Source organism: Tursiops truncatus, chromosome 18, assembly GCF_011762595.2.
Source record: "Tursiops truncatus isolate mTurTru1 chromosome 18, mTurTru1.mat.Y, whole genome shotgun sequence".
Lineage (NCBI taxonomy): Eukaryota > Metazoa > Chordata > Mammalia > Artiodactyla > Delphinidae > Tursiops > Tursiops truncatus.
The window spans coordinates 44,580,987-44,602,444 of NC_047051.1; the positions used below are offsets into that span (position 1 = coordinate 44,580,987).

At 32.8% G+C, this 21,458-nt stretch overlaps 1 protein-coding gene across 3 annotated transcripts in view; it reads right to left on the reverse strand.

The window, feature by feature from the left end:
• Window positions 1-388: 388 nt before the first annotated feature.
• DACH1 (dachshund family transcription factor 1) overlaps window positions 389-21,458 on the reverse strand; it is a 417,765-nt gene continuing 396,695 nt past the window's right edge. For 2 of the 3 annotated variants that reach the window (XM_073795289.1, XM_033843676.2), the window contains one exon: window positions 389-3,104. In XM_073795289.1, the coding sequence (XP_073651390.1) occupies window positions 3,067-3,104 (38 nt within the window). In that variant the 3' untranslated portion in view covers window positions 389-3,066. Of the gene's footprint in view, window positions 3,105-17,850; window positions 19,793-21,458 lie in introns of those variants that run through there. The other variant, XM_073795288.1, reaches the window with a different exon arrangement.

Genomic DNA, 21,458 nt, shown 5'->3' on the forward strand with positions numbered 1-21,458 from the left:
GCACAAAGCTTTGTGAAATAAGAATCATGGGAATATAAGAATATAAAGGAAAAAGGTACAAATAACAGCTTCATAAACTGAGAAATGTACATAAATAAATCATGTATATGTGGGCAGTTTGCTTAGCTGGCAAGAAACAAAATATGGAAAATCTGCTTGTTAAACAATAACTACAGAGTGTGCTTTTATGATGTTTTTCACCACAGTGATTCATATTAGAGATAGAAGCAGTTGCATGTTAAATAAAATCATTGAGCATTGTTCCCTTCATATTGTAAAGAGCTGACTTATGTTGTTTTGAGATGCCTCCCATTAGAAAGTGAATATTCCTTCAATGCTATGCATTTCACAAAATTTAATAAAGAAGAACTGTAAATAAAGTCACAGGGAGATTTCAGACAGTTTTATTAGGAGATTGTTGAAAAGAAAAAGAAAATTAAATACAATAACAGTAAACGTGGTTCTCACATTGAAACCAGGCTCAAGAACTAGGCTACCATAGAAAAATTTCCAATTCTTGCATTATGATGTAAAAACAGATTTTTGTACAGATTTTGTACAACAAAATTTGTAATAACCTTTTATCATTTTTAGAAAACTTTAAATATATAGATAAAAATAGACAATTTTCATAGGTCCTACATGAAGATGAGTATGTTCTGTTCCAAGGGCTTGCATAGAGCGCAAATGTGGTTATAATATAGAACAACCAGACATTAATAATTTTAGGATTACAAAAGCATGGAAACCATAAAATGGGCACAATTTTACTTGTTTAAACCAAAAAACAAATTTTAAACCAACCTGTATAACTAATAAAGGGGAAAAAAACTTAAGTTACAGACTTAAAATAACATTTCATGACTTGCAATATTTACAACATGTTAGTAAGATTCTCTCATAGCATATAGCTGATAGCTTTTTTCTTTAATCCTTGCTAAAATTTCCTTTTATAGCAAACCAAACACTAAAACATTCTCAAAGGTCTGGAAAGTATGTATTTTAAAACTATTTAACCTACTTAACAGGTGACTCTATGCAAGAAGCGGAGCAATGGCTGATTTTACTACTTATGGAAGTTGTATGCTTTTAAAAAAACTTTCAAAAAATGTATGATTCAAAAGCTTGCCACAAGTTCCTCTGTTTTAAGTGTTGTAATCCTTTAAAGACTGCATACAGGGAAAAACAAGAGATACATACAACAAGGAATAGAATCTCTTGTGCTCAAATAACAAAAGAAGGTTATGGAAGAACTATGCTTAGAAAACCAAGTTTCTACAAAGCATTTACTAACAGTGTTTTAAATAAAAATATTGCTCCCTTTTAAGCAAGCTAAAAATAGGAACTGTATATATAACCTTTTTATTGCATTAAAAATGGTCTTAGCTGGTTAATAGCGAGCTACACAAAAGAAATATGTTCCAGTATTGCAAGGAAGACCTAAAAAACTATAGAAGCTTAGTGCCAGTGTATCTATAATGTTAATTTCTTTTCAAATCATTAATACCCAATGAGAACTATCTTTAAACATTTTTAAGCTAGTTTTCTTGGTCATTTAAGATTTTGCTATTTATGGTAATAAATAATGTTATGATCATAAAATTGTAAGATGACAGCAAAATCATAAAATGTCCAGCAACTATACTGATTCACGTATCAGTCTTTAAAGGTGTAACTCCAAATATGTAAAAACAAAGAGAAGGTAACTTCAGCATGTAATAAGCACTGTTCGTAGCTTGACTTCCAGTTATCTGCACAAAAGTGAAAACACATACTGTAACTTTCAAAAAGACAGTGAAAATAACACGTAGGCACCCTTCCCTCTGACCAGGGTGGGAAGCACAACACATTTTAACTTTATCACTCAGCGCTACATGGTATTGGACTGATACATCAAGGATCAAGGGTTTGTTAGGTTTTGTCTTTCAGCAACATTAACATAATATGACATTAACATATAAAAATATTTCTGGTGTTTTGATTTACTGTTCAGCCACAGTCCATTCTCAATAGTGCAGTTTGGGGCACTAACTAGGGTTCAATATACAAATAAAAGTGGCTGACACAGAGTTCTGATGTCACCAGATGCTTAAGATCTCATTCATTAATACTGTGACTCCAGACAAATATTTACATGCCTGCATGCGTTAAAACCAGAAAGGTGTCTTTCTGACCAACAGGGTGACAAAACGTATTTTCTAAAATTTTCATTTTCCTAAACTCTAGTATACTACTGCATACATAATACCTTCCTTGTATGTTTTATGTTTATATACTGTACATGTGACCAACAGTTTGAAGAAGAAGCATAATGATCATTTTAAATTCTATATACCACTACCAGTTTGGAATGAAAACATGTTACGTTTATATATTTTTAAGGAAAAAAGACCTTCGGTGAAACTTTTTGGCTTATCGCCAATGCTTCTTTTCAGGTATGCAAAATGTTATTTCACGGGGTTGTTGTCAATATCCATTTGTTGGTCTTTTGGAAAGTACGTGAACAAAAATCTTCAGGAGAAAACCCACAATTAGAGAGTTTAAAATAGAATGTAACAGAATATTACTCTTTGATTTATTGACTTTTTAGGAATCCTCTCTGTCCCCTACAAGTTCATTTCCAAGTGTTCTTGCTGGTTTCTGGAGGACATAATTCTGTAAGTCTGGGTGACCAGTGCTACAAGCGTCTCTTGATGTGCTCAGATACAGAATTTTCAGAAGAGGAAAATGGTTCATTCCATTAAAAAAACAAAGCTAGGTCTTATTGAGACCTGCCTTTGACTCCATATACAAGTGTCCAGCAGCAAAGTTGCAATTATTAACTGTAAGAAGTTTGATACTTGTACATTTACAAACATTCTCAGGTCTCTGGTATGAACCACAGGTGAAAATCAATGAAGGAAACTTTTTTTTTTTTGTAGAATACTTAAACTTTTAAAGAACATTAATACACAAAATTGAGGAAGTTCCCTTAAAAGGACTTTATTTCTTTCCCAAACTTTCCAATGACGAATGTCTGACTGCAAAGTTCTTTACTATAACATGGACTTCTTCAACAGGAAAGATTCAGTACATGACAGTAGTTTTCAAGTACAGTCTTCCATCTAAAAATGAACAACAAAAAATAATTACTTATATGACATCTGGGGGACAAATGTGAATATAAAAACTACATAGCCTGATATAAAATTTGTGGGTTTTATTCTATCTTCACTTATGTAGGAAGTAACATTTTTCACATATTCTCAAAGTTAATTTCATAGTTACATTGAATTGAAGTGACTGAAAAGAATACAACGTTTCTAGTTCTCATAAATATATATTTGATATCAGTACAGAGCACTCAGAAAATAGATAAGAGTGTGTGTATGTGTTTTACTGATATGCAAAGCTAGTTGATTTCTGTTGAATGACAATTACTTCCTCCAAGCTTGCAGAACCAAATTTTCTTTGAATGCACTCAGATATATCTCCATCAGGAAAGACTGAGCTCCCATCTTACTTCTTAGAGGTGTTGTTAAATATACCGTGTAATGTAACAGTTGTGCACATTTGTTGCTATTTATGTGAAAGCCACTTGGGTTATTTCATCAATATCAATGAACTATAGCTTTTCCACCTTGAAGTGAGATTAAATGAACAATTAAATATTAATATATTACTCAGCTTTTACCTATTGAGAAACACACAGCTATGTGAAAAAGAAAAGTAAATCAAATCTTCAATAAACCCACTTGAATGAAGCAAAAATAAGGAATTAAAAATCCAGAGGACAAACAAAACAAAACATAAGCCTGTTTCCCAAATGTAACACTCTCCCAACTGTCCACTTTGTGGTGTGGTCTAAACCTTGGAAATATTTGTACAAAATCTGTTTAAATTTCACGTTTTAATATCTACAGTAGAAGGTAATCAGAAAAGTAAAGTTTTCCAAAATTTTTTTAAATGTATATTGTAATGTAAATGTTTGCAAAATGTCTGATAGCTTCAAGAATTAAAGCATAAGGAAATAGAAATAGCCTACAGTAAATTTAGGAAATAGAGAGTCTAAATATTTGCAGATTTCACCTTCAACGATAAGCTAATTGAGTGCTTATACATAATCTGTGGTAGATACAGTAATTAGTAAGGAGCTTAAAACCAATGTTAAACTATTTTTCTACTTCACAGAAATATTGGTGTGCCTAAGTTTTATATTCCTACATGTTTTAGCTTAGCGTCGTTTGTACAGTTGGACTATTACTTCCAGGATGTTATGGAATGCTGTTTGGCTTATTAATACAGTCTAAGCACCCAGTATATGTTCAATAAAATGTGTTTGAATGAACGAATGAATGAATAAATCAGATATAGCTTTCATGTGATTTATACAAAGTAGATAAATAAACCTAATAAACTAATATTATAAAAATAAACTGAAACTTTTCTTTCATATTCTTAGTATCATGTGGCTAAAAACTGGACCTATTAAAAGATAATTTTGATCTTAATGTTTTATTAAGAAAAACAACTAAATTGTTTTAAAATTTAGTCATAGAAATAACCAAAGAGGTAGAACACTGATGTTTTTAACCAAAATTTTCTAATTTTTAGTCCTTATTTAATTTATCCCTACTTCTCTCTCCTTCCAATTATCTCAATATTTCTATCATGTATTCACTTAAGTTGAGGATATCATTCTCATTCTTATTTTTTTTTTTTTAAATAGACAACGTTTCCTAGGATTAGACGGGCGGAGAGAAACATTCTCAATTTCCCCTAAATTTAAATTTTATTCAGTGAAGTCCTTCAAAATACTTGTGGAAAAGAAATTATTTTCTCAAGATTAACATTTCATTCTATGGAGTTTTAAAGAATCTTGGTACATTAATGAAAAAAAAATTATGGGATTTGCTGGTGGTCCAGTGGTTAGAACTCCTCGCTTCCACTGCTGGGGGCCCAGGTTCGATCCCTGGTCGCAGAACTAAGATTCCACAAGCCACAGGGCACGGTCAAAAAAAAAAAAAGGTTGTTAAAGAAAAAAATTAAAGTTTTGAAAAATTGTTTTCTAATCTTCTGTGATGTCTGTAGCATATTAAGTAGAAGGAATGTAGTAGCAAAGAATGGATATATAGAAATTATTCATTAAGTATGAATCATTGTTTTAAAAGGTCCACTAGCCAAATTCTTCACCCAAGTGCTATGTAATTTGCTACTGACTTTCTTCTCTAACCTTATATGTTACCCCTCTCCCTCAGTCAGTGACCCTGGCTCTCCTTTTCATAGAATGGTGTGCCATTCTACATATGGCACACCAAGCTCTGCACTGCTTTGGAGTATTCAGGCCTGTTATTCCTTCTAATGCCTCAAGATAAGTACCTCCTCCTTCCCCACTTACATTGTTGCTCCCATCTATTAAACTTCTCTATATAGAGTCTCCTATTTACTCTCCAACACAAGCACCCTAAGAATTAACTCCATAGCACTTTGTCTCACTTTGAAGTTACGTATGGGAAGCTTCTTACATGGCGAGACCCACAAAAGCAGCAGCCATATTTCTTTTCCCATCAGTATCAGAAGGAGAGTGCTTCAGCATGATGCTTGCCTTAAAAGTTTTAATGCAGTCTCAAATGTTAAACTTTCAGAGAAATCAATTACTTATGCTTATGTATTAAAAATAATTCCCTTTAGCATGTTAGAAATTTTAAAGTCTGTCTGAAACTAAATTTTAAAATAAAAATATAGTAATTAAAATTATAGCAAGAATAATTATTTTATAAGATCCTTTAGATCATATACAAAGCATGTTTATAAAAATTATATACATTGTATTTATGTGCTCAGTACTTGATCTACTATAATAATCTACTTTTAATAAATGTCTCTTTAAATTTTTGACTAATGTTCCTAACAGATGGACAAAAGCATCAAGCATTAAAGATGCCAGCTATAAAATAGATCCAAACTGCTATAGTTAAGGCATTTCCATGATTAAATAATACTTACACATCAGAGATTATCTGCCTTAGAATTACCTGGAAACAGAAACATACCAGGCATAGACAGACCCTAGAGAGTAACTCCCTCTCCCTTTGTCTATGGAGCCTAACTTTCAAGGCAATTCTACCATATAATTTTGTCATCTTTATTAAAACATACTTATGGATAATTCAAAGTCTGTAAGAAAAAAAAGGTTTAAAGTAATTTTATGTTGGTCCAGAGAAGTTATATTGGCCCGCCAACCCGCAGCAAATAACCACATATGGATGTACCCAGAGAGCTACCAGCAGGCTTCTGAGTTATGGGACTGTAGGTTTATCTCAGGCTTCTGATAACAAACCACCGGACAGCAAGCTGAATGGCAAGGGTGCTAGGAAGAATACATGGGCCCATAATTCAAACTGTGCCATGTTTTTTTACGTTATGTAATAATGGTGCCAATAATCTTTCCTTCCCCAACTCTTCAAACAGCAGGCAACGTGATGGAGCCCTAGAGAAGGCCCCGTAAAAACAAGCGCAGGATGGAGATTATTGGAATCCCTGAGTATTTTCATGGCTAAGACTTCATTATTCAGAGGTGTGTTGTTTGCATCTGGAAACTCAGAGGCTTATTCATGTTTTGTTTTAATGGCTGCCCTTTGTGCGTTATACTTCCCTTCTAACTAGATAATCTCACACCTACTCACCATTTCCTATATTGTCTTTATTTCTGCATTTGTTGGCCACAGAAAAATATGTTTTCCTGATGCTGAGCAGTGTTTATGAAACAATCATTCCTTGATATCTCAAACGGATGAGAACTTTTTTAAGATCAAGTAAACTGGCAATAAAGGCAATAATGATTACCAACAGTATAGCTAATATTTTCTGAGCACCTATTGTGTTCAGGGCACTTTATAGATTTTAAATCTAAACTTCTCAACAACTCAAAAAAATAGGTATTCTTAGTGCCTTTTACAAATAGGATATTAAGGCTCAAAAATGTTAAGTTATCTGGCACATTTTCAAAGAGCTAGTGAATGGAAGTGCAGTGATTAGATATTTGTGTGAACCCAAATCTATTCTGTCACTTCCTCTAATAAGCAATTGCAAGATCACTGGAGGAAATACCCTGTCTCTGATTTGCAGAGGTAAGGGACTGACTCTTGGATACCTTGGTACCATCAGCCTCCTTGCTTTGTGAATCTGTCCCTCACCATTTTCTCAGAAAACAGAGGTTTTCTTTTAGTATGCAGAGCCTCAACTGAACAACTTGAAATCAGAACTAAAATTCTTATAGTTTGGTTTCAGAGAAAATATCTTCCGTTGACACAATGATTATTTGCTTTCGTAAGGGAGGTTGATATGAAAAAAATCATCAAGTGACACTTTGTGCATGGGAGTACTTAATTAAAAAGTCTCTTCTAATTAAAAGCATGTGGGAGTAGGCACTGAGTGAAGCTATTTAGATCACAAATTCCTAATAGTTCCAGAGTTCATTGTGATTTGATGTTTACAGATCTAATTTGGTGTATAAGAAAGTATCTAGGTCACTGAATAGTTTATTGCAGGTGTGAATTTTTGTATGCTGCTTACTGTTATTATGCAGATTTGGATCTACAGATGAGTTAAAGAAAAAATTTTAAACTCTCGATAAAAATGAATCTCAGGTTTTAACATTAAAGTTGAAATCTTCAGCTCAGACCATTAAATATAAAGATTCTATCAGTTATTTGTTAGCTGTGGATGAGGAGGGAGAAATGGAGAATGTCACAAAATTTCCAGTTCTGTTTTGTATTCATGAATTAAGTTTGTTCTGTTTTAAATTTAATTTTTATTTTATATTAGAATATAGTTGATTTACAATGTTGTGTTAGTTTCAGGTGTACAGCAAAGTGATTCAGTTATACGTATACACTGATTTAATGTTTTTGCAGCTACTCTTATGTGTAGTTATTTGTAACATCTAATGCATATAGACAGATATATAATTTAGCTTTTATTCCATATATAAAACTATTGAATAGCTTTATCATTTACTTTAAAAAACTAATGATGTTTGTTCAATAACAATCACAATATATGATGAGATTTTATATTAGAAGATGGCATACAAATTGGAATCATTTCAAATTACTTGACACCAGAAATCCAATGCTTTCATTGTATGAAAACTAAGTGGAATCATTAACAAGGGAGTATGTTACTGAAAAGTATTACTCAGTAGGCAAATAGGTATATATTCCAGTTTTGAATAGAACTCCCTTGCAAAAACATCCACAAGGATCTTTTACTTGCCTTTAGCACAAAGGGCATAATAAATTACATTTCCTGTTAGAAAGTAGTTTTATTAAAAATGGCATCTATTTGTTCAAAACGTATATCCAGACACCTGTAATCTAATGAAGTTTGCTGCTTTCACAAAACAGTTGCATGTGCCCTTATCTCACCCCTCCAGAGCTGAGGAAAATACGAACATAACAGAGGGCAAACATATAAGATCATACATCTAGAAAGTTTAATATTTACATAAATAATATTAGGTCAATATGAAATATAGTAACCCTGAGCTTCTCTCAACAGAATGTCTTAATCATAAAAAGTAAGGGAAACCAAAACAAGTGATGAAAACAAATGTTAATGATTCATGTGATATTTGATAAGACAACGAAAGGAAGTCAAAATAAAAGCAAACAAACAGGAACAGATGGGAAGGATCTTTGTCAAGTCATAACCCTTCTTCTAAAACCCCTAAAGGAAGAAGCTAATTAAAGAAAATATTGTTTCTTGCTTTTTTTATAATTTTATATTTAGAGTAAGAACATTCTGCTACTGCTGAGGCAAAGAAGCAGAGACACAAAGTCTACATTTAACATGAGAAATATTTTAAGAGAGATTGATGTTCAGCACAAGCTCTTTTACAAGAGAATACTGGGTAAATATCATTTCTTCTCATGAAATGCAGATAATAACAGTATCAGTGATTTCCAGAAGTTATAGTCAAGGTTGTGTTCAAATATAATGAAAAAGTAAAAACTGAAAAAGTTGCAAAAGATTTTGAATTTTAGGTATTTCAGGGTGATAGCTGCAGAACCTGAGGCCCACAGAGCTGGGTCAAAGTGAGAGAGGACTGAATCCCAGATCCCTTTTGAATGCTTTCTCTATAAGCACCCAGTGCCATTCTAGAGAGTGGGCACGGACTATGTGTAAGAAGGCACACCAAGTTATTCTGTCTATACAAGCCAAACATACTAGTACAAGCAGTAGATAATGGATTACTCAGTAGACCAACATGGCCCAGCTCATTTGAAATCAGAGTAGATAATATGTTTATTACAAGGCTAGTATGAAGTAAAGCTCTTGACTGCAGCTAATATTGCAAACAAAAATAGTTTTATAATTGAGAACTGCTTTTAAATATTTTTCACTTTTCTTCAGAGAAGAAAGTACATGAGAGAACATAGTCTAGTTTAAAACATGTCTGAGAACAGAGGATTATCTAAAGTTATGATATATAGGTTAAAAGATAACCACATTTTTAGACAAAAATAATGAAAGTGAATCCCTGTCCTTTACATGAGAAGAAACTTTGTATTAGACTCTAGGTAAGCACACTAATAGGGGAGAGACCTGAACTTTGACAATTTGACAAATTGGAACAGGTGGAACTAGACTTTAGTTCTTGGGAAGCTAGAAGGAATCATCACTGGGCAGCCTGATCTAATCACACATTCTTTTAAAATGGGAAACTAAACAGACAAACCAGTAATGAAAGCTGAGCTGAAGAACGTGGAGAGAAGGCATTTGAAGATATGCAGATGGCTATGGTTAATCTTAGCCAGCTTGGAGTTATTTCGCCAACTCCAGCCCTGGGCAAAATACATTTTCCAGGGCTTCCCTGGTGGCGCAGTGGTTGAGAGTCCGCCTGCCAATGCAGGGGACACGGGTTCGTGCCCCGGTCCGGGAGGATCCCATATGCTGCGGAGCGGCTGGGCCCGTGAGCTATGGCCGCAGAGCCTGCGCGTCCGGAGCCTGTGCTCCGCAACGGGAGAGGCCACAACAGTGAGAGGCCCGCGTACCGCAAAAAACAAAAAACAAACAAAAAAAAAAAACAAAAAAACATTCTTGTTGTCAGTATCTTAAAGAGTCCCTTCCCTTTGCCTGAACTTCAGGCTCAACTATGATGTTGATGCTCTCTGTGGGCAAAGAGGAATTTACTATCAAAGGTTAAGATAATTTTGGTTTAGTGGGTATTAAATATCTTTTATTCTGTAACTCAAGGATATTCCCCAATTGGGGTAGAAATCTAGACCCTGTGGTTCTATGAACTGATATCTATTTAAGAACTTAATGTTCTTAAAACCATATCTCCATGATTACAACCAAGCAAATTTGATTTTTAAAACATCATCAACTATCTACTGCTTGTCTATTCAACAGGGAACAGGCAAGTCTATACTTCATGTTAAAAAATTAGCCCTCTGACAAAATGTTTTAGTTGTGAACGATCAGCCTATACTCATGCAGATAGGGTTTGGATTCCATACATTGTATTACTAGGACCTAAGTGTTGTTACAACACTTGTCATAGGATCCAAACTCTTGTCCTCTCCTAAGTTGTTTTCACTATGCCAATACTTGTACAGCTTTGCTATCTTAGAGAAATTGATTAAAGTCTAGCTATAATCTCTTTAAGAGTAGGTAACATACCATATGTCTTTGTGTATTTCTAGCACCTTGAACATTGCCTGGAACCTGGCAAGTGCTCAATAAATACATACAGAAGGAACTATCAAAGTAACATTACAAAATGAGGGATGGATATTATGCACCTTTGGATATTATACCTTGAAAAGAACACAACGTCACTTGGGTAGTATACTGGCTTAGAATACACAACCTGATCTAATCATGAGGAAACATCAAATGCAAAATAAGAAACATTCTCTTAAGACTTTGTTTCAAAAAAGTCAACCATGATTTATACATCTCACTCTCAAATACTTCAGAAAATACTACGCAGATAGAGAAAATTATAAAGCACATGGAACAAAACATTAACAATAAATGAATCGTTGTAAAATGCTTATAAGAGTTTTAATATTTTTGAACTTTTCTATAAGTACAACTTTTTCAAATGTAAATTTAACAAATAAAACAGTTTGCCTAAGTGAAATGAAATTTTAATACATCACCAATATCAGGTATTTATTCATAACTAGTTGAAGGTTTACGCTGTCCACTATCCACATACACTTTTTCACTGATTATATGGGAAGTATTCTCATGGTAAATATGTTTTCTGCTTAGGAGCAAGGTTTTGAGAAGTCCTATTCAAGTATTAGATAGTAAGATGATGCTTAGTGATTTTCTTAATAGAGTTCTTCAGAAAAACCAGGTTCAGATTCATGAAACTTAGTGGACTGAGGGTATGCATATAAGCTGGATTCTGGTCTCTTGGTCCATTATGTTTGAATGGTAAATTTACAATTGTAAAGTTTATGAAGTCTACCTAACTGTATTACTTGTTAGTTAGTGAGGGCTGTGTATGCTAATGTGCACTTGTTGGTATAAAGAAATATTGTTCTGTTTAGCTGTTTGAAGCACAGGTTATCTTTTAAAAGTTTATGAGAAACAAAAACAAAAAGCAGACATTGTTAAAGTTTTGTTTTATTTCTAAAACAAAGAAAAATTATATTGCTGCTAGGTCTACTATGCTAAAGTATTTTTTTGTGTGTGTTCTAATCAAGTATTCATTAGTAAGACGTGAGAATTCATCAGAGAGGCTAATGTACCATCAAGTGAGAATGGGGTACTTTGCACTTAGGTTACCTTGTCCTGATTGGAAGGTGAGACCTCCCAACTTCAGCAAAGAGAAGCACAATGGAATCTCTTATTACTTTCTCCATTCTTCTATTCATTTCTGGGAGAACAAAGACTAAGACACAGGGATGGAAGGAAATCATTTGAGGGTATATCTGAACCTTAGTGATGATGGAAAAATTGTCTACTAAGCTTAATAAAAATGGAGCATAAAAAAGTGATGACTTATTTGATAAAAATAAGATACTGCAGAGAAGAGAAACAAGGATCTTTCAAATCAAGCATCTGTATCCTTTAGAACTGCAAGAAACAAGCAAAATCTGCAGCGAATAAATTGAGTTTTCAGAAAAAATGTATGTGTTATCTCTTGAGAACAAACCAAAGGTGGCAATTAGAAGGGCAGTTCTTATCAGAGCCTAGTTATTTTCTTTTAAGTTTGGCAGAACTTTTCTTTTAAAAGTTTAGCATTTTTATGTTTCTCTATTTTTTATAGCATGACTAATACAGGAATTTTAATAAAATTATATTTGTTTAGAGAAGTAATTGTGAATGAATAAAGTTCTAAATACCTAGAGCTTGATTTAACATTTATACAATGCTGAACCAAAATTCTGGTCTAGTGCTAAACTTAACAAATGTCAAACTTCAATGAAAGCTCTCAAATGTTTTCAGTAAATATGAGAATTGTTTTTAACTAAAGAAATGGCACTTTTGTGGGGAATAGCTTTTCTTAACATCTCATCCAATGGAATCAAGTATTTAGACCACATGTGGGTGAGAACACTAACATGCTATACAAGAACTCTTAAATAAGATAGTTCTCTGTGCACTAAACTCTAAAACTAATACATAAGGGATCAGTTCAGAGATGTGCAGAGACAGATTAAAGAGACAGATTATCAAACAGACAAGAAACTGTGTTGACAGAATTATCATATCTAAAGAAAGAATATGAGAATCAGTTGAGTGTTTGTCAAACAGAGTTGATCAGGCAAGTTTTGGCAAATACCCATTAAAACATGAACCAGGGATAAGGTTTCCATCAAAGACTGATGTGGACATCTGGTCTACCTATACGTACATTCCTGAACTTATAAAATATTTGAATTATATAATACTCATTGGTCTGATCCCATTCTCACCAGGTAACTTGACAATTTTATTTTTTGCATAGCTCTCTATGGTAGGAATCCTCTAAGATGGTTAGCAATGCCCCCTGCTACCTGGCAGTCACATCCTTGTGAGATACCTCTCCCCTTTAAGTGTGGGCTTTATCTAGTGACTTGCTTCTAATGAAGAGAATATGGCAAAAGTGATGAAAAGTCACTTCCAAGATGAGACTATAAAAAACTGTGACTTTCTGCTGGCAGACACTCTTTCTCTGGATCTTTTCACTTGCTTGATCAGATGAAGTAGGTTACCATGTACTGAGTTGCCCTAGGAAGGGTCCAGGTGACAAGGAACTGATGATGGCTTCTGGCTAATAGCCAGCAAGGACCTGGGACCCTCAGTACAAAACCCTTGAGGACGTGAGGCATGCCAACAGCCATATGACTGAGCTTGGAAGTACAGCCTGACTCAGTTGAGTCTAGAGATGACTGCAGCCCCAGCCAAAACTTTTTTGCAGCTTGAGAGAGACCCGAAGCATAGGACCCAGCTAAGCTACTCCCAGATTCCTCACATACAGAAGCTGTGAGGTAATAAATGATGTAAACCATGAAGTTTCAAAGTAGTTTGTTGTGCCACAATATATAATAAATACTCCTTCTTTTATAAGAAAGATGTGCTGGTCAATGTCACAGGTAAATATTTCAGTTCTTGTGACTTACAGTGTTTTAGTATATCTTAGTTTGCTTTCTTTTAGAACACAGAAAAGATTGATAACCCAACTCTGCATCTTGTGGAACTCACCAAGCCAAATGCTGCCTGTGAGTGCTCCTGGAAGTCTGCCTGCATTTCACAGAAACAGCAAAACCAAGTTGCATAATTCCCAGTACAATATTTCTTGTCTTACTATATCAAAATAAATTTTAAAAACCTCTCTGGTTTGCTACTAATGGAATAAGTTATTTTAAATCACAGAATATTTATTTTCACAATTGTAAAGGATTTGTTTTGCTCTTTAAAAATATATATATATTTTTGTGGAAGTGGAAATTATTTGTATTACCTTAGGGTACTTTGATTCTATCAGGAATAAAACATAGATATTCCTTACAGATTGATGATCTTATTTCACGATATATGGTGACCTTCTCAGAATTAAAGACAGTAACTTTCAGTAGTCTAATCCTTATATTAAACTTGTTTCAGAATAATGACTGTATCATCAAATCACTTGATCCAATGTGACAGAAGTAACCATCCTAGGAAATATTATAGCTCCATACTGCTGGAATTGTTACAATTTAATGAGCTATCAAAAAAGAAAAGAAAGAGAAGGAAAAAAAAATTCTAGACTCTCTATTAAAGCCACCTAGAGATCAGACAATCTTTGTAATGTTTTTCAGAATCTTTGGTTCAGTAGTGGTGACTGGCTAAGTTCAGTTTTGGTTAAATCTGGTATCTTGCAATATTTGAAGCAATATTATTATACTGCATGTTTTCCAAGGAAACAAACATAATTCTTTGCAAATCGATCAGGAAAATATCAACAAAACAGTCACAAACAATAATAAATGTAAGACACTAAATGCTTTCTAAAATGGAAAGTAATTAAAAAAAAAGACAAAATGTGCTATCACAAAAATATGCAATGCTAATAGACAATTTGGCATTTTATAAATTTTCTGTCTCTGTATACACAAAGAATTTCAGGAAACATCTGAACACTCTAGACTTACTTACAATTTATGTTTAAGTTCCAATTAGTTTTCAGCATATATTAAATCCCATGAGATTGCCAAATTTCTTTAATACAATTTCAAAAAATAAACACAAAAATTATACAAATAAACATCTTAAGTATAATAAATGTGCATATATTTAGAAGGAAGATAAATGCTGATATATATATGTTTCATGCCCACTTTGAAATTCTTCCCTGGGTCATTGTAATATAGGCCAATATTTCCATTAAAATTAGTAGCTTGTGGCTGTGGTTACTGTCAGTATTGCCTTATTCTCCCATCGCTAGCAATTGTGACATGAATAAATTAAGTTTTATCACCATGTAGATCATTATATACTGAATTAAGGTTAGATTTCAAGAAACATTATGAATTTAAGGAACTCATCTAGGATTATGTCAAAACTACTTTATAATAAAATCTTTATTTTTCTACCATAGGGACTATACACTACTCTTAATTTAGGGCTATTTCTCAGTTGCACTTGGACAATACCAAATTGTTCAACCAGGAATGCTTATTTTATCTTAATAACCCTGATTCATTTCAGTTGGACTTCAGTTCCACCTCTTTTTAAGGTAACTTACTTGTACAGCATAAAAATATTAAGTTGTAAGTCTTGGATAATAAACCTTGCCTTTTCTCATCCAGTCTTTGATAGATAGCATCATGGTGTCTGAATGAGGAGTTCACTACTTTATCAGGCTTCTTTAACAGGTCCTGTTTAGGAGTTCAGTACTCAGATGAGGATTCTCTAAATGCTGTAACTCTAACCAGACTCTTGATGACTCTATTACCAAATGCCTTATGTATTGAAAAATCATGGTGCTCCTAAAGCTTAAAATAAGACTAGTACTATTTTGGCAGATCACAAACTTGTTGTGATAATTCAGAACACTATTATATGAGCACTTTTTCTTTACTTACCAAGTCTAAAAAAATAAGTGTAATTTTTACTTTCCCTTCATCAAAATAAGAGTGCATTATACTGTTCAAATGATTGCAAAGAATATCAGTGCATTAGAGGGAAAAGCTAACAATGAGAGTAAATGATTGCTGCATTTTTTTATGACTCTATTCAATGCAGTTTGATTACTTGAAAGGACCATACGAAACAATATCATGAAAAATACATGTCTCTTAATGCAAAGTTGAACTGACAGTTTGTCATAGGTAAAATCTGCAGAATCAACAAAGATGCAAAATAACTAAGTCAAAATATGAATTATCTAATATACCACTATGTATTTTTAGCCTTCTTTATTCTAATTTTATGTATATAATATAGCACTGTAAATTTTTTGGTTCCAGTTTTATTACACTCACTTTAATGGACAAAATTCAATGCTGAGTAATCCATCCTTTCTAACTGCCATAAAAAAAGCTACATTATCTTTTCTCTATTTAAAAAAATATGTATTAGGTTATTCATCACAAATAAGGATGGTGCAAAGTGAGAGAAATCTGTTAACTCATAACCATTTGAACATACTTTGCTTCCCAATGTTGCATTTGTTACTTATCATAATCTTTTCTTGGGGTGGAGGGAGGGTGGCTTGATACTCTGGCCTTTTCAGAAGAATGGCAATATCAACATTATGCAAAAAGATTCTATATTTTCTCCATAAGACTTTAATGGTGCCCAAAGATGTGTCTCTTGTCTAGACTTTACATTGAAATCGCCTCACATTCAAGTGCCAGCTCTATGTCTACCTAGATGGATACTCTTCAACTCTTATCTAAAAGCCCAGTTGTCATATCAAAACCAGTAGCAGGAAGGCAAACTCATCATCCTGTACTCTAGCCTGGATCTCTTTCCCAGATTACCTATTTCAAATTACCAACCACTATTTTCTAATCCCTGCAGTTTGATTCCCCTTGCATTTCAAATGCACCTTCCTATTTATTTTTTGCCCACCACCATAATTTGGATCTTCATTACTTCATTTGTGAATACATTACATTCTTCACTTCTTACTCTTTATCAACTCCTCCTATACAATGTTTATATTGTATTTAGGATTTAGTATATTTATTTCAGATGTAAAACAAGGGGAACCAGGTTTCCATTTTAATAAATATTATTTAGGAATCTGTTTAAAGCCATACTCAGAAGCAGCCATAATATTTATTTCTCTTGTTTGCAAAAATTATATAAAATATATCAATAATATGGCTTCTCAGAGATTTAGACTTACATATGTAGACTTAAATGAATCTTCACCAATCATGTAATTGGAATCAATTGCTTTGTTTGTGTTCTGAATGTACTTTGTTTACATTTCAGAAGCAGTAGATCAAAGTGTTATTCATTAAGAGAGAACAATAGATCTGTTATAGCTTTTGAGAAAAAAATCAAGTTTTCTAAATTTCAGATTTAATCTATTAAATTGATTTTATGCCTTGGAACATGTATGTTCCCAATAGTATACTAGTGAGTTCTTATAAACAACAAATATAAAAATGAATTACACTGGAAAAACTTCAAAGTTTGGCTACCTAAAAGGTTTATAGAGTATGTTATTTTTTAAATAAAGGGAATGTAGACACATGATATAGCCATATTTTAATGTTAAAATTATTCCTGTTTCATACAAAAATTTAAATGTATAAATATTTCATATTTTTATATAAGTAAAATTTGACTTATAGTTCTTACCATCCCTGAACAACACCTTGACACCCACAGCTTTATCAATAGGAATTAACTCAATATGTATTTTATTAGAATTATTTATGTTTCTCTGTATCTCGTGAGAGTATGAATTATTTAGGAAAGATACCATGTCTTTTGCATTTTTTCTGGCCCCAGCACTTAAGTATTAACCATTTGTTAAGATGAATTAGTTACAGCAGATTATATGTTAAAAAACTCAAAAACTACACTAGTATTAAAGTTAAGTGCTAGTTTAACTTTTTAGTCAAAGATATCAGTTTTAAAGCAAGACATTGTTTAATTTTAATGCAGGGCTTTTGGAGTCTGCAAAATACTAAAACGTGGACTTTGAAAATCCAAGAAGATATATAATTTTTTTTAAATGACACTCATTTTTCACAGGAAACCATTTAAAAATTTTGTTCTCGCCAAATGTTCATGAGATAATTCTCAGACGAGAACACTGATAGCAGTCTGGAAGGTATGTTGGAAAAGCATGTTTATCTATGCTTTTCCATTCCACACTGTAGTGAAGATTTTACAGTAATTGAAATGAGTTGTTAAAGTTAGAGGAGTTTCAAAGAGAGAGCAGTTGAAAAATACTTAATTGAAAGTAATGAGAACAGAAATTTTAAGGTTTCATTACAACTTAAATTCATGGTTTTGGCACTGCTAGAATTTTCCTTCATGAGATATCTTTATATTCTGTATTTATTAGCCTAACCATATGAAAATGTAGACCTTCAGTTAGTGTTTAGAGAGGGAGAAGACAAAAACTACAGCAAAGAAGAAGCTAAAATTAAAAGTAAGCAGAAAAATGTGAAAAACAATATTTTATTATGTTTGTCACACTGCTAACTTGTTTTATTGAGAAATCATAAATGCTGTCAATAGTAAAAAGCAATAAAAGTCATTATTTTCAAGTCTCTAAACAGTCACTTATCCATTAAACATTGCTAAAATTGCATGCATACTTGTTCCCTAATACTTCATGTAAAAGCACCACTTCAAGTGTTAAAATATATAAAGCCTATAGATTTAGAATGATGAGATAAAAAATTACTCCTTTGTTGACTATAAATTTTTAACATTAAGAAAATATTTGGAAAGGTTTTTTGCATTACCTTTGTTTTGTAAAAATAGCATGCAAAGGAGCCAACTGAATTGTGATAATTCACAGCTTTTCTATGTGAATTGTTCCATTTAAATAAATGCTTGTGTTCTAATTTTCTCATAAAGAAATAGAATTGCATTTTGAAATGCTATTGAAAACAAGGCACCCAAGAACTGCTTTTGAGATCCAAGTTGGCAGTTAGTCCACAATTTTTATGTGACTTCACTAAAACAAAACAACTCCCCCAAAATCTAGCTATACTGAAATGTAAGTATATAAACTTCCTAAAAATATTCACCTAATTTTTGTATGTTTATTTACAACCACTCAAGCATTGATTTTCATAACATTTTAATTTCATAACATTTTCACTGTATAGATCAATGCTATCAGAACTTTTGGGATTAGTCGGTCAAGATTTTTGTTGTGGATGTAAAATTATGAGATGAGAGAATGTGGAAACTAAGTTAAATATTATTCCCATCTTTGGACCAAAACGAAGTTTGCTCTGTTGTTAACAAGATAGCTCATATTCCTTAGTGCTTTTACTTCTTTCAAATGGATCATCTGTTGCGGTGGGAGCCAAGGTTTATTGATGACCATGGATTTGGACTTGACATGGGTAACTTTGTGAGAGCCAGTAAGGAGGTTTCTGTATAGCCTGCACTAAAATCAGTTCAATGCAATGGGGCCACCTTGCCCTACTTTGCTATATTAATAGGTGTAACAAGGAGCTGTAAGCCACTAATCGAAGTTTGCCTGCATTTTAACTCATTGTAAGGCTACAATAAACTATCTACAGATAGTGGGATAATATGATATGGAAAAACAGTTTCTTACAGTCACATTTTGATTCTGCTGCTGATAAACCTTGGAAAATTAGTGTAAATATATCACATATCTCAATAAGGGTCCACCCGGGAAAGCTATGAAGAATTATAAGAAATTTACTATTCTAAAAGACCATAAGCATATGAGTTCTATGCCATTAACATTTTTCTTTGTATCTACCACATTTACTTCACTCTTTTCATTTACTGAAACTTGGATATGTTAACCAAGACTGGTTCTGAATTCTTAGGGAAATATAAGCCAAGGAGCTACATTATATAATTAACCAAACCTTTAAATTAAATGACCTTTTGCATTTATTTAAATGCATCTCATTCTAATAACTTTTTTTTTTTTTTTTTTTGCAGTACGCGGGCCCCTCACTGTTGTGGTCTCTCCCGTTGCGGAGCACGGGCTCCGGACGCGCAGGCTCAGCAGCTATGGCTCACGGGCCCAGCCGCTCCGTGGCATGTGGGATCTTCCCGGATTGGGGCACGAACCCGTGTCCCCTGCATCGGCAGGCGGACTCTCAACCACTGCGCCACCAGGGAAGCCCTCATTCTAATAAATTAAGAAGTAAAATTAGAATCTAGAAAACAAAAAAATTCACATTTTTAATCCTTTGCAATAATCAAACCACTAAAGTGCCTGATAAAATGGAATAAATCTGAATTGTACACATTTGAAAAAAAGATATGGGCAGGTGGGCCTCAAAATTCTATCTCAAAAGTATGTCTGAATTCAAAGCAGTTAGGGGAAGTCACTGCATTCACTCTAAAAAGCTTGGAGAGCTGTTCTCTTTACTTGTGATTTATTGTTATTTTCAATTTGGTTTACATATTGACAATCTGATATACTATGAGTTTTTTTATTGAGAGAATTTTTTCTGTTTTACTATTATCAGAGAACATAAATGAACATTTATTGTGTTAAGGCTTCCACATTTTTTAAAAAATCTGTCATTTTATATAAAAATGTGTATCTTTGAGTTACCTTAGAAAACGTATATGGTCATACCAAACTTATGGTCCTACTTGGGCAATAGTTGGCTTGAACCCAGAACCATATGTGGGTTTAGAAAAGGAATGTACTTTCTATCCTTATTGTCTTATATCTAATCTTTTCTCATTTGTGAAATTTCTCTTTATTCCCAACATTTAAACTAGAGATAAAGTCTAGACTCTGAGATTTCATATAACATTGCTGGAGAAACATAAAAATAGTCCAAAGACTATGATAACTTGGAACAAGGTAGACCTAAAACTATATTAGCCAGCATGAGCCATGAAGAAAAAATAAACACATTGAAATTATTAACACAAGTAAATACCAGTTCATCATGGAAATCAAATAATTAATCTTAATCTGTGAAAATGGAAATTTCATAAGTAAATGTAAAACCATAATATAGAATCAAAGTTAAACACAGCACACCTGATTATGTATGGGAATAATTTATGGTCTAAAATCTCCCATCCAATGCTCTTTCTGCCAGGCAGAAATAAATAAAGAATGAGAGTCAGATCCAATAATTTGTAGCCATTATTCATCATTTTATAGGTGTAATTAGTAAGCTTAGGTGAAACTGTGTTTGGAGATTTACTATCTCTGGAGTATGATTATCTATGAATTAAAAAAGTCTGCAGTTACTCCACACTATATGAAAATACAAACCATACTAAAAGAAATTTGCCAAAATATAATACAAAAATTAAGAAGTTCTAACACTTTTATCTTAAATGAGTCAAAAACAACTGGCTTATCTTTAATTTGAAAAGAGATAAGTAATAATACAGAGCTGAAAATAAATCTCCTTAAGCCATATTGTTTACATTGACATAAATATTGAAACCTACAATTTGTCATGTATTTTTTAAATGCCTTGAAAAAGCTGGTGAATATTATTTTCATTTTCCAGCTTAAAATATACTAAAAGAAAAAGTATGTGCCACATATTGAAAAAAAATTCATTGGCTTAAGATAATTTTTAAAAATCCAAATAATGTTTAATGTTCACCAAAAATGAATAATATTGCAAGTACTATTACATTAAATTTGTGCATAATTGTAGAAACAGCAAATTCTTTATAGCATAACCTTTACTTACTTGTAAGTTCTTATATTAATTGTAAGTTCATATATTAATTCATTTGATCCCTGTAACAACTCTGTGAGGTGAATATCATGATCATTTTCTATGTTTTATGGATAAGGAACTCTCATAATC